This window comes from Labeo rohita, chromosome 10, assembly GCF_022985175.1.
Source record: "Labeo rohita strain BAU-BD-2019 chromosome 10, IGBB_LRoh.1.0, whole genome shotgun sequence".
Classification (NCBI taxonomy): Eukaryota; Metazoa; Chordata; class Actinopteri; order Cypriniformes; family Cyprinidae; genus Labeo; species Labeo rohita.
This window is the reverse complement of record NC_066878.1, coordinates 17,907,031-17,933,591: the sequence shown is the minus strand read 5'-3', so window position 1 is coordinate 17,933,591 and position 26,561 is coordinate 17,907,031. Positions and strand designations below refer to the sequence as shown.

Below are 26,561 nucleotides of genomic sequence, written 5' to 3'. Positions count from 1 at the left end.
ATGTGAATTTTAGAAATATACAGTGCAACGGTGTTTAGCATCTTCCTGTGCCTTACATTTGCTGTTTTTCAGAAACAAATCAGTTATAACGTCAAAATAACGTTTTTGTGAGCCATCATGAACCTGTGTCATACTTTTTTGTAGTAGTTTGAATATTTGAGTGGTTTCATGGATTAGCTGTGCATTAAAGAAGTTAGTCTTGGTTAAATGTAAAATAAATAATATAATGGATTAATTACTGGAATTAATTAATTAAGTCTTTTTTATTCAACACATGATGTGAAGTTTGTTTACAGGTTACAAATCATCTTGTATGCTGTGTTTTCAATGATTTCTGTATGTTGTAACTGTTAAATTGACATTTCACTGAATTTTAACCATACAAAAAAATAACCAATAGATTTAATTTCCTCATTGCTAGGCCACTGTTTAACTTCATTTGTTGTTTAAATGGAAAGTGTGATTTCACAAAAAGTCTATGAAGAATAAAGTCTAATTTTGTCATATGAAATCTGCAACTGTTATAATTCAGGATTCCTTACAGAACACACACTACCATTCAAAAGATTGGGTTCAGTAAGATTTTATGTACTGTACCTTCCACGTAAATGTAATGTAACATCCTAATAATCTAAACACAAGACAGTACTTGGGTCATTTATTGTATGTGATAACTTTGAAGTGCACATGCTCCAGGCTGCTGCGTGAATCTGTTGTTGAGAGCGGTAAAGGTTGAGCTCAGCAGGAGTCAGATGCATATGTGTGTTCGTCAGACGTTGCTGTCGGGCCTGACCTCTGTAGGGTTGTCATTCTGAGAGGACGCTCGGCGGCTTAATTCACATGGGTAAGGGGCTCTCTGGAGCTCTGCCGTCACCAACGGTATCTCCTGCTTCTCCCATTCTCCCTAAAAGAAAAGATAGCTTATGATAGAACGTTTGTACAAAGAAACATCATTATTTTAAGACCATTTTCAGTCAGCTGGCGCAAGCTTGACTGACGGGACCTGCCAGAACTAATTCTATGCTTGATAAGTGGCATTTTCTCCAGGGAGGCAAGAGAGGCAGTGTCTTAAAATATTGCATAAGAAAAAGTTTGTAGTAAATTAAAATGAAATGAAATAAAACAACACCAGTATTTACAAAATATTACATTTAAAAGTGTATAAATTACTCGTTTTCATAAAGAAACATTGTCCAACAGCGACACCACCAGGTAAAGATACAACAGGAGTCCACTTCTCTCTCACTTCCCCTGAGCCCATTGAGTTTTAACAGACCGCCTAAAGCATGCCCTGAGTTTGGTGGGGGGTAATTGAGAATGAATAAAGGAAAGTCACATGAGAGGAGGCAAAGCCTCCATCTCTATATTATTGGATATGACTGGTCTTGATTGGCTGTGATTGGTTGATTGGTCTGAATGAGCAATATAATGGCGTTAATGAGAAGACTCATTTAAAAAAGTAAGTAAACAACTCACATACTTGGATATAACCACTGTTTTACGTCAAAATAAGTCTTGGAATGGCCTAAAAACATGATCTATGGGAGTTTTTTGTGAGTAATCAGCTTGCTTAAATTTAAAGTAAATCTCTGTGTCTGTGACTAATATTTACAGAATTTTGATGACTGATGATCTGAAAAATTCAAAAATAGTTAAAAGTACAAAAAACAAAAAAACAATAGCACACCACTGGTCTACACACATCTAAAAAAAGTAATCAGAAACGCTTTTTAGCAAACATGTAGCAAATATAAACCATCCTCCACTGATCAGATCAAGATGATGTAAATATGATGTAAATTATATAAATCTATGCACGTTTGTAAGATGTGGTGCGTATGTTAACAGGCTCTACGCATTTGCACAGGAAATGTTTTAATCCATTTGAACAAATAAGAGAGACTCAAGGTTTTCTGCGTGAAGTTACATTCATACGAGTATGAAGAAACAGATCTGATTTGTAAAAAACGACGTTTTAAAAAAATGTGAACGTTAAAATTACGATAAAAAATGTAGAAAATCTGAAAAAATACGTTGAAATCCAGAATTCAAATTATTTCGAGAATAATAGTTTTTCTAAAATAAATAAACTTGATGGTTATATTGCGCATGCAAATGGCCCAGATTGGGAACACCAGGAGTTGATTCGAATATATGTGGGATTATTAGCAGAAATCATACCATGTGTTATATTTGCAGGGACAGTATGTTTGGAAATAATATTTCACATCTTCGATTGCATTCACTGGGTCTATTTGTAGTGCACCAGCCCAATAATAGCAATAAGCTTTGTGCTTTTGGCGCTTTTACTATAAAACAAAGTCTTGGCTTTCAAAATCAGTTTTATAGTGAGATAAAAACGATGTCACAAGCTGTTTTATTCACAATTTTATCACGAAATACAAGTTATAAATGTGTTTTTCCTCTTTATTTCAAGTTTATAGCAAGATATAAAAATAAAGGAAACATCAAAAGGCATGAAAAAAATATAATAGCCTAGTTTAAGGAAACTAATGTCTAATTACTGTAATCGGAAAGATGATTGACTTACATGCCACTTAAACTGAAGCGAATACAGCGATCGTATAAGACAACACAAGTTGGTATGATTCTTTAGGGTCTTCATGACATACTTTGTCTCTGACATACTTTGGTTAAAATTCCTTAGTGGTTGTGTAAAACAACAGTCTTTTTACCTTGTCCAAAACAGCTAAGCCGTTTCGGCACATATCTCTTTAAATTCTAATTAACTATTGCTCACCCCAACCCTCTCTTCCGTATTTTATGTACTCAGTGGTGTTACCATCAAAAACAAAACTCACTGACCAACTGGCTGAGGGCGGAAATATGCTTGCAGTCGTGGGCTGGGCTTGATCAATATGACGTCATACTGATCAGAAAATCAAAACTTCTTGATAATTGAGAGTTCAGGTTTTTGAGGAATAAAAAAAAGCAGTGAATGGTTTTTCAAATGCTTTAAATGTTGTGCTTACAGGAAGGAGCTCAGCTGTTGATTGGTTGCAGTTTCGAGAATTAATTTGAAATGTTTCAAGAATAAATTTGAAATGTTTCGAGAGTAAAGTCGGAATGTTTTGAGAATAAAGTCGGAGTGTTTCCCGAGTAAAGTTGAAGTGTTTCCTGAGTAAAATGGAAGTGTTTCCTGAGTAAAGTGGAAGTGTTTCGAGAATAAAGTTGAAATGTTTCGAGAATAAAGTCGAAATGTTTCGAGAGTAAAGGCTCGAAATGTTTTGAGAGTAAAGTCTCGAAATGTTTCGAGAATAAAGTTGAAATGTTTCGAGAATAAATTTGAAGTGTTTCCCAAGTAAAGTTGGAATGTTTCAAGAGTAAAGTTGAATTGTTTCGAGAGTAAAGTCTCAAAATGTTTTGAGGATAAAGTCGAAATGTTTTGAGAGTAAAGTCGAAATGTTTTGAGAATAAAGTTGAAGTGTTTCCCAATAAAGTCGGAATGTTTCGAGAGTAAAGTCGGAATATTTTGAGAGTAAAGTCAGAATGTTTCAAGAGTAAAGTCTTAAAATGTTCAGAGAATAAAGTCGAAATGTTTCGAGAATAAATTTGAAATGTTTCCAAATGCTTTAAATGTTGTGCTTACAGGAAAGAGCACAGCAGTTGATTGGTTGCAGTGCATTGAGATTGGGGAGGAGAGGTAGAGGGAGTTCAGCACCTCCCCGCTGAAACTGTCCCAGGTTAGCGAGGAGAACTGCTCTTCCACAGTAGTCCCAGGACAACTGCAACTCTCACGTCCTTGAAACCTACACAGATGACAATAAAACAAGACTTTAATAGACCTTTTATTATTCTTTTTTTAAATATCCACTCCAAAGCATCTTCTTAAGAATTTGGTAATAAGATAATTTGGTTCCATGACCACAAAACCACTTACATAGTGCATCTGATTCCACTACACCGTTGCGAAATTGCTTTTTTTAAGCTGGAAAAATGCAATTTGCCAGTGCAAAATAGATGAATACAAATGTCATCTGCCTTTGTTTTATTCATTGCTGAAGGAAACCTATTTGTGTTTTTTCCGTCTGGTTTCGTAGAGAAAATAAAAGCATTCCTCCTTTCCTCAGGCAGTTAGTCTCGAAACCAGATATTAGTTTCAAATGCACTGGTTTTTGTTGTTGTAGCCTGAGCGGGTCAGAGCGGAGTGATACAGCCAGAGCACTTTTGCCATTTTCAAGGTTTTCTCCTCATTGTGAGGTAATGACTGTCTGGGATGAGTTAGACGCTTGTACAGGAAGGTCATGTTTGCTGTTTTTGTTGGTTTAGTTACGTCTTACAGACATGTGCTGTACCTGTTGATGAGACTGAAGTATTTTTGCAGATAATCTGTGTCCACGTGGCTCTTGCACAACTCCAGCTGAGTACGGGGGTAATAATGGACGTAGTTGACACACATCTCTTCCATGATCCCAAAACCTCCCTATAGAAGAGAGAAACAAAGACACTGAGTTTGAGGTGAAAAGAGACTAAAATGTCTGTCTGTTTCTTACACAAAGGTCTCAAATACAGTAGCTTCAGAAGACTGAATATAATATAACACACAGATTGTACAGACTGGTTATGAGGCTTTTAACCTGTCATTATGAAGCTTGACAGGTCCAGTCCTCTTTCACTTATTCACCATTTTTCATTTTGTTTTTCACAGAAGAAAAATCATACAGGTTCGGAACACAGAAAAATAGGGGTTTAAAATTGTACCTTTTGGGGTACAAAAGTTTGTCGCAGGAACAGTAACCTTAAAAGGACATCTTGGTGCCTTTTTTTTTATTTTATTTTATTTTTTTTTTTAAGCCTCTAAGAGGTACATATTAGTACCTTAAAGTAGTAATACGTACCTTTAAAGTACTAATATGTACCTATTATGAGTTAAAAAAAAAAAAAGGTACAAAGTTGTCCTTTTAAGGGTACTGCTCCATTTTTGGGTGAACAGTTCCTTCAAGGGGAGGTACTACAGGCAAAAAAAAAAACAATTAATGTTTTATGGTATATTAGCACCAGCTGTTTGTTAATAAAAATAATAATTAAAGTATTGTTATATGCAACACTCCTAATTCTTCTTAATTTGCTGAGGGTTTTTATTATTATTATTATTTTTTTGTATATTATTTTGTTTGTTTTATTTTATATTTTATTGCATTTTATTCATGTTAATTTTTTATTTATTTTTATAATTTATAATTTATTTATTTATTATTTTTTTAAATTTTATTATTTTTATTTTTTTTAATTTTATTATTTTTATTTTTTATTTTGTATTTTATTTTGAATTTGTATTTTTTATTATTTTATTTTTTTTTTATTATTTATTTATTTGGAAAATCTTCTTTGGCATTTGATGGCATTTTGCTTTTTTTTTAAGCACACAAATGTGTTTTATTAAATAATTTGCAACTGACAAAAGGGTCTGAAATTTACCAACCACATATATGCTGAAATATAAAATAAAATAAAATAAAATAAAATAATAAAAGTTATCATTGCGGTTCTATGTAACAAAATGCATTCAGATTTGCCCATTTTAATTAATAAGATGATGCATATTTAATATATTTTAAATGTTTACCTGGGTGGAGTAACAACACAAAAAAATGATCATTCAATATGACAAAAAGTGTTTTATTAATTAATTTGTTGAATGAGGAACTGATAAAAGAGGCTGACATTTACCAACCTCTGATATACTAATCACATTGAAAAAAAATATTTTCTTCTTATATTATATTATATTATATTATATTATATTATATTATAATTTCAAATTTGCATATTAAATAAGATTATGCCTTTTTTGCAGATTTAAAATTTTTACCTGGGTAAAAAAAAATCTATGACAAAAAGTATTTTATTAAATAACTGGTTAAATTAACAACTGACAAAACAGTCTAACATTTACCAACTACTGATATACTGACTTGAAAAATAAAAAGGTTTTCCTGTGGGTCCAATATAATATTGTGTAATTTGCATATTTAATAAGATTCTTCCTATTTGCACATATTAAATCTCTATCTGGGTTACGCAAACTGGGAACTCACCTTAAGTTTGAATGTAATAGTCTATTAGTGTAGATTTAGTTTAAGCAGCTCTTATTGTAAACCTGTATTATATTGTGCAGGATGATGAGAAATCTTTCAGTTTGAGAGTTTGATTTCCAGCCAATCAATCTGTAATGTCTAGATCTATTAGTCAAACATCTTGTGTGTACCATACTAAATTCTCATGAGAAAATATATGAGTGCTTGCGTCGTTTTAGTGTTGCAGTATATGCATATGCCGTTGCTCAGACTTACCACGGTAACTTTGTTCCTGTCTTCAGTGTTATACTTGCACTTAGTGAGGAGAGCGTCGCCCTGTGGGGTAGACAAACGCACAAAGCAGCAATCACACATGATCAGATGGGGTTCAGCTCTCAGCTATTTGTAGAACATGCTAGAATGAGTGTCTCTTGGCAGGTTAGCATTAAATTGGCAGGCTCAGCCGCGTGTGTGGGTGCCTGTATTGACAGTCTAAATGCAGCAGATCTGCGCTTTTGTTGGTGGCTCTCTGGCTCCAGGCGTTTCCTGTAATGTCTGCAGCGACTCTTTCTCTCATCTAAATACACTTCAGCTTTTATGTGTGAGAAGAGCAACTTACTGGCAAAACAGTCACCATCTTCCTTAAAACGCGAATAATCTGCAAGAAAAGGGAGAGGTTACAAAATGTTAGTATTTGATAGCATTCTTATAGTTGAATCCATTCACAGCACACTAGGATTGTCAGGTCAATTATTTTTGTGGTACTGAGTTACTATAGTACAGTCATTGTAGCAGATGGTGATTTGCATGATAGATTGTAGATGCTGTGGTACATTTCTAAAAATAACATGGTAATATTATGTTACCTTTGTGATTTCAAAAAGGCAGCCCAATAATAAAGCATTTAATGTTTACATGTATTTCATTTAGGGATTTTTATTAAAAGAGTATGTGTGAGTGTGAGCCTGAAAAATGGTGTGGGAGTGACAAAAGCATCAAGTGTTCAGGTAGACTGCAGGGAATCGTGGGTAGTTGACATGTCTCAAGCCGTGAGCAGTGTGCCGCAGTGTGACGTGCTATACTTCATCTGAAACTTCATGTTATAAATTGCATTCATATCAGTGGAGAGCCTGTTTTCTTTAAAAGTATTTAAGCCAGCCACAAAAGAGCTGAAAATAAAAAGGTTCAACAGTTACAGCATCTTAAATAATCACAGATGATTAGAATGATTTCTGAAGGATCATGTGACACTGAAGACTGGAGTAATGATGCTGAAAATTCAGCTTTGATCACAGGAATGAATTACATTTTAACATATTTGCATATGCTATTTCAAACTGTAAAATTTCACAAAATTACTGTTTTTACTGTAACTTTTTTCTTGCAATTTTTGATCCAATAAATGCATCCTTTGTAAGCATAAGAGCCTACATTTTAGTCAACTTGAAGCAACCATTTAACTTAAACTAAGTGACTTATTCACAAAATTCTGGAAACCCTTTTTTGCCACAGAATTAAAAAAAAAAAAAAAAAAGTAATTGCGACTTATCTCACAATTCTGAGATAATTGTGCAATTGTGACTTTTTCTCAGAATTATGAGTTTATATCTCACAAATGTTTTTTTTTTTTCTCAGAATTACAATTGCAAGATATAAATTCACGAGAATGAGTAAAAAAAAAGTCAGAATTGCGAGTTTATATCTTGCAATTCTGACTTTATAACTCGCAATAAAAAGGTAATTGCAACTATTTATCTCACAATTCAGACTTTTTTCACAGTATTGTGAAATATAAACTCAAATAAAAAAGTCACAATTGTGAGATGTAAACTTGTAATCCTAAAAAACTGTCACAATTGCGAAACTCGCAACTGAAAAAAAAAGTCACAGTTGCGTCATATAAATGTACAATTCTGAGAAAAAAGACAGAATTGCATGTTTATATCTTGCGATTATGACTTTATAATGCGTTTTTGAGGAAAAACGTCACAGTTGCAAGATATAAACAATTCTGAGACAAAAGTTAAAAAGTCAGAAATATATATCTTATAGAATTTATATAGACATAAGCTTGCAATTCGGAGAAAAATGTCACAATTGCGAGATTTAAATTCTCAATTATGAGAGAAAATTCAGAATTGCGAGTTTATCTTGCAATTCTGACTTCATAACTTGCAATAAAAAAGGTAATTGAAACCATTTATCTCACAGTTTGTACTCTTTTTTCAGTATTGTGAAATATAAACCCAGAATTCTGAATAAAAAAAGTCACAATTGTGAGATACAAACTTGTAATTCTAAAAAACTGTTACAACTGAGAAACTCGCAAATTGAAAAAAAAGTCACAATTACGTGATATAAATTCACAATTTTGAGAAAAACTCTGCAATTCTGACTTTATAACTCGCAATTGCGAGTTTATATCTCACAATTCTGAGAAAAACATCACAATTGCGAGATATAAAGTCACAATTCTGAGAAAAACGTCAAAAAAGACCAAAAAGTCAGAATTGCGCATTTATATCTTGCAATTCTGACATTGTAACTCGCAATTGTGAGATATAAGCTTGCAATTCTGAGAAAAAAGCCACAATTGTGAGATATAAATTCTCAATTATGAGAGAAAAGTCAGAATTTCAAGTTTACTTGCAATTCTGACTTCATAAATCGCAATAAAAAAGGTAATTGAAACCACTTATTTCACAATTCGGACATTTTTCTCAGTATTGTGAAATATAAACACGTAATTCTGAATAAAAAAGTCACAATTGTGAGATACAAACTTGTAATTCTAAAAAAAACTGCCCCAATTGTGAAACTCACAATTGAGAAAAAAAGTCACGGACTGCCCAATTATATCTTGCAATTCTGACTTTAGAACTTGCAATAGAGTTTATATCTTATAATTCTGAGAAAAAAGTCACAATTGCAAGATATAAACCTGTAATTCTGATTAAAAAAAAGTCACAATTGTGAGATAAATTCACAATTCTGAGAAAAAAAAGTCAGAATTGCCCGTTTATATATTGCAATTCTGACTTTATAACTTGAAACTGCGAGTTTATATCTCATAATTCTCAGAATTGTGAAAAAATAGTCGCTCTTTTTTATTATTATTATTTTATTCTGTGGTAAAAACGGCTTCCATACTAGAATTGATTGGATTGTGAAAGTGGGTGTTCTATTCCAAAATGATGTAGTTGGTGGGTGTGGTCTCTGTGTAAGTGGTTAAAGGGGATTGGCTGAAAAAATAAGAGGGCTTGATGATATCAGTAGAAAAAAGAAAAGTTGTTTCAAAGATATAGTTATTATGCATCATGCACAATAAGACCAAGAAATTTGACATTTGAATTGAAATTGAAAATTGAAATTTGAATTTGACAACCCAACTTAAATGTGGTAATACCTGGTAATGAGTGCTGAAATGTTTGTCCTCCTGTACTACTTCCACTTCTCTGCCTCCTCGTACCAGGACAGTCCTCACCCCGAGTCCAGCCAGATGAGTGTGCAGCTGGGACGCAAAGATGTGTATACCCCCTGCAGGAAGAGCCTGCGGGACGGAAAACACAGCTTTAATAATTAATATATGAACTATATTTTTGCCTTTTATGAAAAAGTTGTGGGAAATTTTAATGCTAGGGTGTTCTGAGTAGTTGCTTTTTGCATTATTGGCCTCACCAAACCACATGATTTGAACTATTATTCAGTTACTTGAAATTATACAGTGTTTTTTCTTATTTAACAAAATGTTTTTAACATTATTTCTCTAGTTGATGAGCTTTTTCCGCTGTGGGCTAGTTTATAAAGCTTTTATTACACCCTAAATGAGAGTGTTTTTCTTTTGTAATGAGGAGTCTCTTGCGATTGCATAATTTGGTGAATATTGGCCTTAATCTGTTTTCTGGAAGCCACCCAGTGTGTTTTAATTGAATTCAAAGCCTGAATGCAGTTAGAGCTGTATGTACTTGATTTATCTTGGAGTCAGAATGTAGCCACTTTGGCTGCATCCTGAATTTATTCGGCTGGCTTGAGTGAAGTGTAGTGTTTAGGAGTGTTTGTGAGGCGCGCGGACCGTCTGTGTGCATTTGGCGGTGCAGTAGCCAGTCAGCTGGAAAGAGCGCTGGCGGGGAGGAATGGCCATGACAGGAGTGTAGACTAGCCCCAGCTCCATGATGCCTGCGTCAAACCTCCTCAGAGATGGAGTGTACCACAAACGAATGCCTGAGGAGTCCCTCCGTCCTGTGACAAACAGACAGAATGAGTCAAGAGGAGATGTGCATTCAGAAATGAACGGAAGTAGACTGGAGAAATCAGCCTGATGATGCAGTTTGGATTAAGATTGGCAAAAACATTCTCAACAATCTTACTTTTGCTGCATGCAGTATACAATTCGTGCACATGGGTGTTTCATCAACAGTATGCACTTAAAATGAAAACAATTGGTCTTTTTGTCTTTTAATTGCACAGATTATTCATATTTATAAGAAGAGGAGAAATTCACACATAACATATTTTCAGCTTAATTCACATGCACACATGGATTTGTAATTAACCTCATTCGAATGGTAATGAATTCAGAGTTAAAAAAAAAAACAAGTGACCTTGTGCCTGAGGTCAGTCATTTGCATAAACCGCATCCAAACACTTTCCAGATAAGGACACTTAATGCTACCCAGAGTTTCTTTTCTTTTATTTTTTATTTTTTAATATTTCTGTTCAAAAGTTATGAAATTCATAAGAAGTGTTATGATATACCGGTATTGATGATCACTGCGATATTTAAATGATCAAATATCATTATAGTGTTAATTAAGGGTGTCGTAAAATACAGATGTTGGAGATATTTAAAAATGAATAGCACACATTGGACAATATGACACATATTAATCCAGTGCTATTATGGAGCATTAAACTTTCACATGCAATTTGTTTCATTCATACTCGACGCCAGAGGGCGCCCTCATGCAGAAAGTCCACAAGCAAGACTCGTAGGAGTAATAGAACTTTTGACGTTCCAGGAAATCCATCACTGTAGATGAGTAAATTTCAGAAAGAATGTTTTATCTGTTGAAATATGAAGACAATCAGCACACGGTAGTAAGAGCATTTGGTTTATCTGTGTTCTTCAAGCCATCTCAGTTAATTTAATAAGGATATGTATTTATAAGGTAATGCTAATTGACATAGCATTTAGATAAGAAGCAGTTCACAGAAGGAAGTTATTTAAAACTTGTTTAGAGTATAAATATGTTGTTATTCTCATAAATGGTTGTACTTTGATTCTGTAGTAAACTAAATTGTAATGCAGTGGTATTATTCAGTAGTCAAAAAAAAGACGAATTGACTGATTGCATGGTTTATTATTTATTTACTTTTATTTTTTAAGATTTCTATATATATCACAATATATCTTTATGTGAAGTTTTGTGGCCATGATATGAATCTGAAATCGTGACAGCCCTAAGAATCATGATTTTGCTAAAAAATAAAATAAAATAAATAAATAAATAGAAATGTTAATTTGCAGATTCATGGTTACATTTTTAACATTTTTTTTGTAATAAATTAACCTTCTGTAATGCTAAGATTAATTTTACAATTAGCGTTTATATATACATTATATATATATATATATATAGATATTTTTTTTTTTTTTTTTTTGACGAATCAGTGGTCTGGCGCTTGCCAGTTAGACGCCTAAAAACACCTTTGCGCATGTGCACAACCGTAGGTAATTCATTTTCCACTTTTAAGTCAAGTCAGGAGTGTGCGATGTACAGTTTATCTTCTGCAATAATATGGTAAGTGTTATTGTAATGATGTGCGATTTGAAATTATGAAGTAGGCTATATCACCAATTCACACGTAGAGTGCACGTATGTTGATTTGTTAGTCTATTAAAATTCAAAATTTCAGGCATTCGAAATTGTAGACGGCAAAAATGCTTCTGTATGCTTTATATATCTATATAATTTAATATAGTTAATGTAATCTATATCACACAAAGAGTACCATTTTTCTGCAGATATCAGCATGAAAACACATTTAATAATCATTTTATACACGTTCAGTACGTGACTTACATTTTAGACTATTACTTGTTTTTGCTCAATTTGCCAACGAAATTACTTACAAAGATCACAGCGCTGTTTTGCATCTCTGATTAATGGAGGGTGTTTACTATTTGAATGAATCAACTTTTTGAACAAATCGGTTGATTAAAAAAAAAAAAAAATCACATGATACTCCAGAAAGAAACACAATGCATTAAGAGCCTGGTGGTGAAAACTTTTTGAATTTGAAGATCAAGGTAAATTGTACTTAATTTGTCTTTCGGGAAACATGCAAGTATTGTCTGTTGCTTCCGAAGGGCTGTACTAAATGGAAAAAAATGATGTTTCAACAAAATAAGAAAAATTTGGACATCTTCATCTTGTTCTTAGTGCATTTTCCTTCTGGAGCATCAGTGAATGTTTGAACCTTTTTTAATAGTTGTGTTTGAGTCCCTCATTTGTCCTCAGTGTGAAAAGATGGACATCAAAACCATACAGTCACTGCTGGAAAGGGTTCAAATATGCAAAAGATGCTGGAAAACCAAAACTTTTGAAGGGGGTTATAATAATAATTTTTTTAGCTTTTTTTTTTTTTTTTTTTGTCTTGCGGACGAACATATTTTATGTCAAATATAATGAAATATATATATATAATTAAAGTTTAATGAAATATGCACTAATTTGCATACATTTCTAGTACAAAAATCTAAACTGGATGAAGTCAGTTTCAAAATTCTTGTTTAATTTTTTTGACATATTGGAGTCAAATGTTTTTACAGAGGGAATTCGGGTAGAACAGACATAATTTTAATAATTTTGGAGGGAATAGAATGTTGTATAAAATCAAGCAAATTATATATGAACAAATCCATCTGTAAAAACCTTCAGGATATAGACAGGAATAAAAATGTAAAGTTTGGTATATGTAAGTGCTACTGAAGTGGAGATTTATGGTTCAGTGTAGGAGGAAAAAACTCATTTTGAGAAAAGGGTCTTTAAAAATATGCATTGTTATTGAAATCTATTGACATAAATAGATAAGTGCTATAAAGGAGCTATAAAAGTCCACTTCCAAAACAAAGATTCACATATAATGTACTCACCCCCTTGTCATCCAAGATGTTCGTGTCTTTCTTTCTTCAGTCGTAAAGAAATTATGTTTTTTGAGGAAAACATTTCAGCATTTTTCTCCATATAATGGACTTCTGTGCCCCGATTTTGAACTTTCAAAATGCAGTTTAAATGCGCCTTCAAACAATCCCAAATACGGTTGTAAATGATCCCAGCCGAGAAAGAAGGGTCTTATCTAGAGAAACGATCGGTTATTTTAATAAAAATGATACAATTTATATACTTTTTAATGCCAAACGGACTGTTTTTTTTCCGGTTCATGACAGTTAGTCTATGTTGAAAAACTCCCATCTCGTGTTCTCCCTCAACTTCAAAATCGTCCTATATCGCTGTTTTACCTTTTTTGTTAAGGGTGTTTGATCTTCTTTGCATGTTCACTTTGCAAAGACTGGGTTGGAACTTCTGCAGCGATGTAGGATGATTTTGAAATGATTTTTGAAGTTGAGGGAGAAAATACGATTAGAGTTTTTCAAAATAGTCCAACTGTCTTGAACCAGAGAAAGGTAAGATTAGCGTTTGAGATTAAAAAGTATTTAAATTGTATTTTTTTAAATGAAAATAACCGATCATTTCGCTAGATCTACCTTTTGGAAGTTCAAAATCGGGGCACCATATCAGTCCATTATATGGAGAAAAATGCAGAAATGTTTTCCTTAAAAAACATAATTTCTATATGACTGAAGAAAGAAAGACATAAACATCTTGGATGACAAGGGGGTGAGTACATTATATGTGAATCTTTGTTCTGAAAGTGGACTTTTGTGTCCTTTTCAGTGTCTTTTGGATGTTTTCTTTCCACTAGTCTGAAAAAACACTTTATGAAAAACCAAAAAGCCTAAAATCTCAAACTTGACAGGGTTTTTGCCTGCAGTGTCTCCCCTTAACATCATAAGTAAACCTCAAGGTTTAACACACACACAAAAAAAATCCATGTCATGACCCCTTTAAGAATTGGTAAGTAGTGTATACTGTGCTGAATGATGCAGCATTCTGAACATAGTCTTAGCCAAATGGGCTGAACTGCTGCTTTGAGAGTTTGTGTGCTGCATACCTGATATAAGGAGAGGGTTGTGGTAATGAACTTCAAGCCGAAGGAACCTAGAAGAACCTTCTCCTCCCAGAGGCAAACCAGCGTCAGCAGGATAGTAGAACGGCTGCGCGTACAGACACACACACAGAACTTTATATGAACTTTAATAAGATTGATTGTGGTGCAGTGTAGCTTCTGATTTATGCTTTGCAGGCTAAAAGATATTTGAGCCAATGCACAAGAAGCTTATGCCAACTCCGACTCAGAGCCAGAACAAGTCCTGTAGATCCATAACAGTTCACAACCAGCGGTTTAGACGTACGAAGAATAGCGAAGTGGAAACCTAAACCCTTATCAGTCTTCTTTTAAAACTCGTGTGCGAAAGACCTCTTTACATAACCGTCCTACTTCCACCTCCAGTTTCTCGCCCCATTCCCGTTTCTCTCTCTCTGTATCACACTCTCCTGACTCTCACCCACTCCCCCTCCTTCTCTCACAAGGCATTAAAAAACATTTAAAAACCAAATGATGAAAAAAATAAAAGACAAACTGCAATCTACTGAAGAAAAACATCTAATTTTTGCTACATAATCTCATCTCTCCAGCTTGACATTGGCAGCTAGCAGAACACATGATTTGTGTTTGTTTTACTCCCATGTAATCTCATTGGAGGCCCGTCTTTCTCTCTTTCTATCTCTTTCTCCGAGCTCGGCATCGGTCCTTGGCTCCATAACTGATTTATCAGGACGCCTCTGCTTTCAGATTGGCTCACAGCTCTGCTCAAACCATGACTGGCACCTACCTAGAGTGGGCGAATTGGCACAGATAAAGCCCATCTGTATGTTTGCCTCCTAAAATGGACTCCTAAAGATGCTCATAATCATATGTTCTGTTTTTAGCTCGCAAACTTAGAGCTAAAGCGGGAGAGGCTGATGTAGAAAGTGACCTCTATGAATGTGATTCATGATGAAACGTTGCGAAACATCGAAAGCATACAGTCAGAAAGGATAGCTATAAAAGTACTATTAAACTAAAGGGTAGACCTTCATTTTGATTCTTCATTACCTCACATAAAGCTATTACATGGCTTTAGGAGACTTTATATGTAACATTTAAGCTGCTTTTATGGTAATTTTACAGAACTTTTGTCTGTGTTTCAGAGCCTGACACACCCTGGATACTCTATACTTTTATAGAAAAAGAGCAGAGCAGCATGAACATTCTTCAAAATATCTCGTTTTGTGTTTTTCAGAAGTAAGCAAGCCATACAAATTGTGAATAATAAAATTTTCATTTTTGAGCAAACTGTCACTTTAATTCATAACATAGTATGTTACAGGAGAAGTCCACTTCCAAAACAACAATTTACAAATAATTTACTCACCCCCTTGTCATCCAAGATGTTCATGTCTTTCTGTCTTCAGTCTTAAAGAAATTATGGTTTTTGAGGAAAACATTTCAGGATTTTTCTTCATATAATGGACTTCAATTGTGCCCCCGATTTTGAACTTCCAAAATGCAGTTTAAACGCAGCTTCAAAGGGCTCTAAATGAGCCCAGCCGAGGAAGAAGGGTCTTATCTAGCGAAACTCATTTCAAAATCATTTTTTTTCGAAAAATAAAAATTTGTATATTTTTTTAAGCACAAAAGATCACATAGCACAGGCTCTCGGATGCGCGTCCGAGGGGTCATTCTTGAACGATTTGTTCATTTTGAACGAATCTTTAATGTGACGCAACATCCTATTATGTTCTGTATTGGAATTAGCTCACCTGTTTCGAGTCTCGGGTTTTTCGAGTCATTTGTTCATCTTATGGGGCTGTCACATGATGCTGATTTTGAACGAAATTACTCAAAAAAAGATTTGTTCATTTTGCTGAACAAGACTCAAAAGTCTGAGTCGGTAAAATGATCCGAACTTCCCATCACTACTACGAATCACGTCTAAGTTCATCGTCTGTGTACTCCGGCTCAAAAAGGTAGAGTATGGCGAAAAACTCCATCTTATTTTCTCCTACAACTTCAGAATCGTCCGACATCGTTGTACCTTTTTGTTTGTAAACAACGTTTGACTTACTTGCACTTTCTTAGTCTTTGCACGTTCGCTTTGTAAACACTGGGTCTGTAGTTCTGCCTATGTTTGGCGCGACCTTTCGACATGATTCAATAGTACGTTGTGAACGTGCATGCCAGAGCCTGTGCTACACAAGCTTTTGTGCTTAAAAAGTATACACATTTTTATTTTCAGAAAAAAACGACCGATCATTTCACTAGACAAGTCCGTTCTTCCTCGGCTGGGATCATTTAGAGCCCTTTGAAGCTGCATTTAAACTACATTTTGGAAGTTCAAAACTGGGGGCACAATTGAAGTCTATTATATGAAGAAAAATCCTGATATGCTTTCCTCAAAAAACCATAATTTCTTTACAACTGAAGAAAGAAAGACATGAACATCTTGGATGACAAGGGGGTGAATAAATTATTTGTGAATTGTTGTTCTGGAAGTGGACTTCTCCTTTAATGCAGTATGCAGTAGCTTGCGTACCTCCGCTCCCATGGCCCAGGCGGCCAGAACGTGTCGGCAGTAATTGAGTTTGCGGGGCTTCATCTTTGAATCACAGGAGCCACTGAATTGAGGCACGGTGTCCATCTGAGGAGAGCATTCGAACACTTCGATGTGATGAACAATGGCTTCATTACCAGGCGTGATCACAGACTCGTACTGCAAAAAATTCATTAAAAGGAATCATTAATTTTCACTATTAATAACCAAGATTAAGAGAAGAGGGAAAAAATTAAAAAGCCAAATGGATTACTTTTTTTTTTTAATTTCTGACATAAAAAAGCGAAGTGTTTATGTGTGATTTACAGAAAAAGTTGTGAGACTCTGTGCAATTTGTCTAAACAATTATAAAGCATTGTAAAATGTGTTAAAGGGATAGTTCACCCAAAAATGAAAATTCTGTCATTAATTACTCACTCTCAAGTCATTTCAATCATGTAAGACCTTCGTTCATCTTCAGAACACTAATTAAGATATTTTTAAAATGAGCTTTCTTACTCTGCACAGACAACAACGCAACCGACATATACAAGCCCCAAAAAGATAGTAAGAACTAGTGATGGGCTGAAGTATCGATAGTATCGATACTCAAACAAAGCACGTCAGTGTTGCAAGACAGAACCAATCAATCACAGAGAGCATTCACTTACTTCAGACAGTGCATTCAAACAGGGCTGCGTTTCCCAGAAGAATTATAAGAAAGCGCTGATGCTTTTGGGAACGGCAGCCCAGAACAGAGGATCAGATCAGAGGGCAGAGAAAAAACATGTTTGAGTTATTTCACAATAATTAAACTGAAATTGTAGCCTACATAATTTGTGCAATTACATTTATTTAAAGTAACGTTTAAAGTTCATTGATCTTATTCTATTTTGTAGTAATGTTACTAGAAATCATACATGGTCAGAGTCATACAGTCTTTGTAAACATGTCTGAAGATTTCAACCGAGAGGATGATTTGCAATTTTTAGCCATTTTTAGCCAATTTTTCTTATTCAAAACAGAATAAACAGAAGATGAACTAAGAGAGACAGACGTTCTGCATCAGAACGCCAGCTCCTGCATCAGCAGCACAACATGCATATGTCACAATATTCTTGTGAACGTGTGTTGAGGACTGAAGAGAAGAAATTGTTAAATAAAGTTGTTTTGCTTTCTTTGTGCACAAAAAGTATTCTTGTGTCTTCAAAAAATTACGGTTGAATCACTTATGTCACATGGACTATTTTAACAGTGTCCTTACTACCTTTCTGAAACTTGAACATGTCAGTTACGTTGCTGTCTATGCAAGGTCAGAAAGCTCTCGAATTTAGGCAAAAACTTGATTTGTGTTCAGAAGATGAACAAAGGTCTTATTGGTTGGGAACAACATGAGGGTGAGTAATTGACAGAATTTTCATTTTAGAGTAAACTATCCCTTCAAATGTGTTTATTTGATAATTGGCAACACATGCGGAAATAAAAACACACTTTCAGAAAAAAAGTACAGTTCTGTCACTGGGGCGGTACCCTAAGGTACAACAGTGAAAAGGTAAAAATACGTACTTTTAAAGTACTAAAATGTGCCTTTAAGGTACCCAGAGCCAATCCTCCCTATACGCAAAAAACGCAAGCTGCGTAGGGCCCCGAAACACCAGAGGGCCCCCTTGATGAAAAATCTTAAAAATCTGTCGAATCATGTAACGTGAATGTCGTACAGTCTCTTGCTCGAGACAAAAATGAGTTCAAAGCGTTTTCCGTGAGTGCGATTCGAGACGGAAAGAAATACGGACAAATGCGATTCATTCATTCATTCATTCATCCAACAACGTATACCATTCTACTGACTGAAATCATTACATAATGTCCACAGTTTCACTTACTATTTTTTAGTTTTGATGTAGTGTATAGTATAGTGCTTTTTACTTTAGATTATATAGCATATAAAAGAACACAGGATCTCGAAATGGATGCATTTTTAAAAGTTGAAATATCTGACAAGCCACTTATGCTCGATTCACTGGAAAAGGTGTGACACCCTAACTGCTTCTTAAACATTTAAAAAATGTATTTTAGTATGTATTAATCAGGTTTAGAAATTAACTTTTCTATTAAGATGCAATATTTGCCCCCTGGAAGAGATTTTTATTATTATTATTATTTGTGAGGGCAATTTTTATAATAATATGATAATAATATGAATTATTATTATTATTACAATTTTAAAAAACACATGTTGTCTTTAATGTCAAATACGTACATTTACCAAATTATTTTAATCAATAGTTTAAACTGTTGTCAGTAACATTAGACTGTTTATAAGTGTATCCAAATTCTACATGTAAAAAACAGGAGCTCATAGGGCTGCAATATTATGACATTATTGCTCTTTATATTGTAACAATGATTATTAATATCGCTGTTAACAGAGCTGTTTTTGATTAGGTAAAAGGGTGTTGTTTTACACGACCATTGAGAAATTTTAACTAAGTATGTTTCAGACATTTCATAAAGACCCTAAAGAATCGGACCAACTTGGGCATCCGATGTCCTTTTTAATGAAATTTGTACGTACTACATCCTCCATATTGTCATGTGACCTACCAACATCAGTTGGTCAGTTGGTTCAGTTCACTGCTATTCATAACTATAAATTCGGACATATATTATCACACAAAAGTGAGTACACCCCTCACATTTCAGCAATCATTTTAGTATATCTTCTCAAGGAAAAATAATATAGAAATGAAACTGGGATATATTTTAGAGTACTCAATGTGCAGCTTGTATAGCAGTGTATATTTACTGTCCCCTAAAAATAACTCAACATACAGCCATTATTGTCAAAACAGCTGGCAACAAAAGTGAGTACACCCTAGGTGTCAATATTTTGTGTCAAACCATTGTTATCTAGCACTGCCTTAATCATTCTGTGCATTGAATTCACCAGAGCTGCACAGGTTGTTGCTGGGATCCTCTTCAAATCCTCTATAATGACATCAGGGAGCTGCTGTATGTTAGACACATGGTGCTTCTCCACCTTCTGCTTGAGGATGCCCCATAGGTGCTCAATAGGGTTCAGTTCAGATCACCTTCACCTGCACCTTCCTCAGCAAGGCAATTGTCATCTTGGTGGTGTGTTTGGGGTCATTATCATGTTGGAAAACTGCCGTTTGGCCCAGTTTCTGAAAGGAAGGCATCATGTTCTGCTTCAGAAATGTACAGTACATATTGGAATCCATGTTTCCCTCAGTGAACCGCAGCTCCCCAGTACCAGCAGCACTCATGCAGTCCCAGACCATGATGCTACCACCACCATGCTTGACTGTAGGAGAGACACAGTTTTCTTCGTACTCCTCACCAGGGCATCAGCACACATGCTAGACACCATCTGAGCCACACAAGTTTATCTTAGTCTCAGACCATAGGACATGGTTCCAGTAATTCATGCTCTTGGACAGGTTGTCTTCAGCAAGCTGTTTGCGGGCTTTCTTGTTAGCCAGCTTCAGAAGAGGCTTCCTTCTCAGATGACGCCAATGCAAACCGACTTGTTGCAGTGTGCAGTGTATCGTCTGAGCACTGACAAGTGGACCTTCTGCTTCTGCAACCTCTAAAGCAATGCTGGCAGCACTCATGCATCTGTTTTTTGAAGTCAAGTTCTGAACCTGATGCACAGAACAAGCACTCAACTTCGTTGATCGACACTTGCGAGGCCTATTCCGAATGGAGCCCGTCTTGAAAAACCTCTGTATGACCCTGGCCACAGTACTTGTTACTGAACCTCTTATAGCCTAGACCATCTTTGTGGAAAGCAACAATTCTAATTCTCAAATCTTCAGAGAGTTTTTTGCCATGAGGTGCCTTGTTGATCATCCAGTGGTCAGTATGAGAGAATTGTACTTAAAGCACCAAATTTTAACTGCTCTAATACAAGATACACAACTTTGTATGATTCTGTCAAGCAGACCAAACATGAACATGATGAATAGGACATTTTGCATGGTTAAATGACATAGTGCTGTTATCACTTAGGGTGTACTCACTTTTGTTGCCAGCTGTATGTTAAGTTATTTTTAGGGGACAGTAAATATGCACTGCTATAGAAGCTGCACATTGACTACTCTAAAATATATCCAAGTTTCATTTCTATAGTATTGTTCCTTAAGAAGATATACTAAAACATTGCTGAAATGTCAGGGGTGTACTCAGTTTTGTGAGATACTGTACTACTTTGTGTGTAGCGCCTGTGTTCTTTTCCATTCTTCAGCATCACATCTTGAATTTTTAAATGACATTGAGTTGTGAACGGATTTGTTTTAAATCCCAGACTCTAAGTACAGTATGATCAATAGTGATACTGATGATTGCCTTTAGAAACTCCATCAATTCACATCAAGTTTACATCACCCCAAAAGTGTTTTACTAAAGAGCATTATAATTGTGCACCTGAGATACTTTGACCAATTATAATGCTCTTGTATATAATATATAGCTATCATGTTTCTGAAAGTTCACATAGAAAGGTTAAATGTAATGTGCAAGTGGCTCCAAGGTTTATCAGGTTACCATGACAATGTGGTTCTTGGGCATATTAGGCGGGAGCTGATAGATGTGGCACCAGTAAGTGGTTTCCTGTGTGGGGATGATGACGTCAGGGGCCAGGACCTCCAAAGTACGGACATCTCTTGGGAGAGCAGGGGACGGAGTGTCTGGACGCAGGAGCAGCACTCGCTGGATGCCAGGCTGGAGACTGGATATGTTGAGCTCATGCAAAGATAAGATGGGACGCTCCAGCGTGGCGTAGATGATGTGGACAGTACCTTCCTGGAAATGAGGAATTCTGTTACTATTTTAGTTGTTTAATGTACATTCACCCTCATGTTTTTCCAGACCCGTATGACTGAAGATGGTTCTTCTATGGAAAAGAGCAGCCTGAGCATTCTTCAAAACATCTTGTTTTGTATTTCATGGAAAAAAAAAAAGTCATACGGGTTTGGAACGACATGAGGGTGAGTGAATAAAGATAAGGTTTGTATATATTTAGTTTAGACTTTTTCCTAATGGTTCCTTACATTTAAGGAGACAAATTGTTATTCTCTGACCCAATAGTATAATTTATATGTCTTTTTGTCCTGTCTCAACCTGTTCTATCTGCTGTTCTACTTTCATTTGTTCTGTAACGTACCTCTATGATGTAGTCGTGTGGGTCGCAGGTGCTGAATGGTCTTTTGAAGAGCAGGAAGAATCCTTCAGTGGACTGATGAGTCTCCAGCAGCTGATAGTCCTGCTGAGTGTCCAACATCACTCTGCCTTCATTATCACTCCAAGCATCCTAACAATATCAAATGCAATCATGAAAACATCGTCTTTGTTTCTCTATATCGCTACCATTCTAATGTTTGAGGTCAGAAAGTTTTAAAAGTCTCTTATGTATGGAAGACCAATTCCTCTATGGAATGAATAAGGTAACTGTGTGTGTGTGTGTGTGTGTTTTTTTTTTTTTATATATTATTTATTTTTGTGTATAGTTTATATTGTGTAATTCTGACCTTTTTTCTCATAATTGTGAGTTTATATCCCACTATTTTGAGTATATATCTCACAACTAGGACACAATTTGGCCACCTTCTCATTCTTGTGACTTCATAACTCATATTTCTGAATTTATATCTTGCAATTCTGAGTTTATATTATACAGTTTTGACCTTTTTCTAATAATTGAGTTCATATCCTGCTATTCATATCCTGAATTTCTATCTCACAATTCTGACTTTTTTTCCCTCAAAATTATGAATTTATATCTTGCAATTCTGAATTTTTCTCAATATTTTGTTTATATCTTGCAATTCTGCGTTTATATTGTGCAGTTCTGACCTTTTTCTCATAATTGTGAGTTCATATCCTGTTTTTTTTTATTTATATCTTGCAATTTTGATTTCTCAAAATGGTAAGTTAATATCTTGCAGTTCTGAATCTTTTTTTCCCTCAAAATTATTAATTTATATCTTGCAATTCTGAATTTTTCTCAATATTTTGTTTATATCTTGCAATTCTGAGTTTATATTATGCAGTTCTGACCTTTTTCTCATAATTGTGAGTTCATATCCTGCTATTTTGAATTTTTATCTTGCAATTTTGACTTTTTTCTCTGAATTGTGAGTTTGTATCTCACAATTTTGACTTTTTTTTCATCAGCATTTTGAGTTCATGTCTCAAAATTATGAAATTATATATTGCAATTCTGACTTTCTCAAAATGATACGTTTATATCTTGCAATTCTGAATTTATATTGTGTAATTCTGAGAGTATATCTTATAATCATGACCTTTTTTCTCAGAATTATGAATTAATTTCTTGCAGGTCTGAGTTTGTATCTTCCAATTCCAATTTTTTTTTTTTTAACAAATTGTGAGTTTATATCTTGCAATTCTGAGTTTATATTGTGCAGTTCTGACCTTTTATTCTCAGAATTGTCAGTTGTTATCCCGCTGTTTTGAATTTGTATTTTGCAGTTCTGACTTTTTTTTGCTGAAAATTGTTGAGTTTATATCTTGCAATTATGGCCTTTTTTTCCTCATAATTGAGTTCATGTGTCATAATTCTGATCTTGCATTTCTTACTTTCATAAAATGGTAAGTTTATATCTTGCAATTCTGAATTTCTATTGTGTAATTCTGAGTATTTATGACCTTTTTCTCAGAGTTGTGAATTCATTTCTTGCAGGTCCGAGTTTATTTCTTCCAATTCAGATTTTTTTTAACAAATTGTGAGTTTATATCTTGCAATTCTGACCTTTTATTCTCATAAATGTAAGTTCTTATCCCACTATTTTGAGTTTACATCTCAAAATTATGACCTTTTTCTCAGCATTGTGAGTTTGTATCTAGTAATTCTAGCTTTTTCTCAGAATTGTGAATTTATCTCTTGCAATTCTGACTTTTTTCTCAAAATAGCGCGTTTAAATCTTGCTATTATGATTGTATATCTTGTTATTATGACCTTTTCGCATATCTCGTAATTCTGAATTTATATCTTGCAAACCCCGACTTTTTCAAAAAAATTGGTTTATATCTTGCAACTGGGAGTTTACATCTTGCAATTATGAAAATTTTCTCATAATTGTGAGTGCATATCTAGTAATTCTGAATTTATGTCTCGCAATTCTGACTTTTTCTTAAAATTGTGAATTCATTTTCTGCAATTTTGAGTTTATATGGTGCAGTTCTGACCTTTTTTTCTGATAATTGAGAGTTCATATCTTGCTATTTTTCGTTTAAATCTTGCAGTTTTTTCAGAATTATGAAGATTATATTGTCTATATCTAAATTTTAGCTCACAGTTATGAAGAGAAATCCCAGATTTGTACATAAACATAATTACTTTAAAAAATAATAATAATAAAATAATTATTCCATTGCATAAACACACACACAAAACAGAATAGCGAAACAAAAAATTCTGAAATAAAAGTCACAATTATCACATATAAACTCAGAATTGCGAGAAAAAATTGTATAATATAAACTGTAAATTTATATCTTGCAAAGGTCAAAATTGTGAAATAAAAATGGGCTTCCATACTTATTGTTTACCAAGGCTGCATTTATTTATCTAAAAAATACAGTAAAAAATAAAAAGTAATATTCTGAAATATTATTACAACTATTTTATAACTGTATTTTAATATGTCACTTCAAAAATCTTTTTAAATATGTTGAATTTGAGGTTTTTTGTTGCCAGTTTTTCTAGCCCTACAATGTTTTGACTCGCTGTCTGTAACTCTTCTCCTTGACGTACACTGTGGGAGAAAAGACGAGCAGCTCGCCATACAACATTTATTCAAAATGGGCCGAACTGTGCAGTCCAAAGGCAAAATAATGAAATAAATCATGCATAATAAATAAAGGGGGGCCTTGACACATCCATGACCTTCTACTTTCAACCACTTTATTTGGGACGCGGCGGGCAAAATCCAGACGTGAGCCATTCAGCTCGATGTTAGGAAGCAGTATTGCACTATACGACTGAACACCAGCTCTACCAGCTTGTTGGTGTCTACTGCAGCCTGGCAATCATAACAAGATCCAGAAAGCAACACTCTTCAGACTCAGAAGTAACAGAGAGAGGTTGCTCCAACACCAGGGTTAGAAATTCGTCAGCAGTCGTTTATTTAACAATGACAAAATCATAAGTTGAGTGCATGCAGCCTTTTAAATAGTTTGACCAAAAATGAAAATTCTGTCTGTATTTACTCAACTTCATGTCGTTCCAAACCCGTATGACTAGTGTTTATTCTGTGAAGCACAAAATTTGTTTTTAAGGCAAGACAGCTATTATTTTTCAGATTTTTGGCTGTTTTTGGCCATAATGTGTTCTTTCAGAATTGTAGAAAGAACTAATTATACATTTAAGTGTATATGTTATTATATTTTATCTATTTGAATCTGTAGATTTCATTTACACATCTTGAGCCAGAAATCTCTACTTCAATAGCACTTATATTAAACTTTACAGTTTTATTCTTATCTATAACCTGATATTATTTTTTGTTCATGGGTTTCAGGGGTTCAGGGGTTTGTTCATGTAGCATTTGCCTGATTTATAATACATTTCTTTCTTAAATTATAGTACGTTTTGTAGTTGTTAACAACGTTTTTTTATTAATAGAGTGGTAAAAAGACAAGAATGTTGAATCTGAATGTTTAGATTTTTATTCTGGAAATGTATGTATATTAGTGGATGTTTAACAATGTAATACCTCATGTGTATATATAAAAACATTAAAAATTAAAAATTAATAAAAAACTGGAGAAACTGGAGAAAATTTGGTGATTTAAATTTATATTTATACCCTATTTACCTGTCATGTATTGCCGTAAAAATGTCTTGTATATTATTATATATTAGTTTAAATCTTATTTTATATTATTTATTTTGTCTGTACAGTGTAAATCAATAGGTCCAAATTAAGCATATTGGACATTCCTTGTATGGACATATGGACAAAAGCAGTTCCTCAAAATTTAATTTTTTTTGTGCTCCACTTGTCATACAGGTTTGTAACAACATGAAGGTGTGTAAACGATAACAAATGATCATTTTTGTTTCTTTACCAAAACAAAAACCCTCATATTGACAAGATTCTAAATTATGTTGCATCAGTTTCCTGATGTATTTTGCAAAAGCACACAATCCTACACCGTCCCTGGAGCGGATTTGCAACACCATAAAACAAAAACCATCATAAAATCAAAGCATACAACCTATTCTTACCCCAAAATAGGATTTGCGTCCGTCGTCCCACAGAAGAACCAGGTCGGCGTTCGTGGGCTCTCCCCGATCGGACATGCCCAGCAAAATGCCATGGTGGAGCTCTTTGACTTTCAGCTCCAGATAGACCTCCTGGGTGGGATAGCTGATGTTCCAGGACAGCTCCAGCTGACCCAAGGGGTCCAAGAGGATGTGGTAGGCCAGGGTGGGTCTGGAGTGAACCGCAGGAGCCTGGTAGGACGCCACCAGGAGCACAACCACAGTAGCCAAAACGGTGAGGTACATGAGAGTGACGTCTTGCAAGCGCAGGTCTTTGTTCAGAAGACGCATTGTCTGTGTCGTCTTCTGCTTGAAGGCCCTTTTGACGTCCACTTGAAGAAATTCTCTCGCCGTAAGTTGTAAAAATACTTCGTTTGACTTCACTGTAGTAGTGTTCACTCCTCACCGCTTCTGCGTTGACTTCTTAGATTTGGTTTCAGTAGGTAGATGTCCACTG

At 34.6% G+C, this 26,561-nt stretch overlaps 1 protein-coding gene across 1 annotated transcript; it reads right to left on the bottom strand.

Annotated features, from left to right (window-relative positions):
• Positions 1 to 372: 372 nt before the first annotated feature.
• Positions 373 to 26,561, bottom strand: dbh (dopamine beta-hydroxylase (dopamine beta-monooxygenase)). Its single transcript, XM_051120896.1, has 12 exons — positions 26,069 to 26,561; positions 21,980 to 22,126; positions 21,361 to 21,618; positions 16,798 to 16,974; positions 14,274 to 14,376; positions 10,111 to 10,277; positions 9,445 to 9,588; positions 6,658 to 6,696; positions 6,315 to 6,374; positions 4,317 to 4,444; positions 3,611 to 3,770; positions 373 to 904 (listed from the first exon to the last, which is right to left on the bottom strand). Exons 1-12 carry the CDS (start codon positions 26,393 to 26,395, stop codon positions 770 to 772), a joined length of 1,845 nt encoding a protein of 614 aa, XP_050976853.1. The 5' UTR covers positions 26,396 to 26,561; the 3' UTR covers positions 373 to 769.

Coding starts and splice junctions, on each gene's coding strand:
- dbh (XM_051120896.1), bottom strand. CDS start 26,395: ATGCGTCTTCTGAACAAAGACCTGCGCTTGCAAGACGTCACTCTCATG. Junction 22,127..26,068: donor GACGCAAATCCTATTTTGGG/GTAAGAATAGGT, acceptor TGATATTGTTAG/GATGCTTGGAGTGATAATGA. Junction 21,619..21,979: donor CACACGACTACATCATAGAG/GTACGTTACAGA, acceptor CCTCATTTCCAG/GAAGGTACTGTCCACATCAT.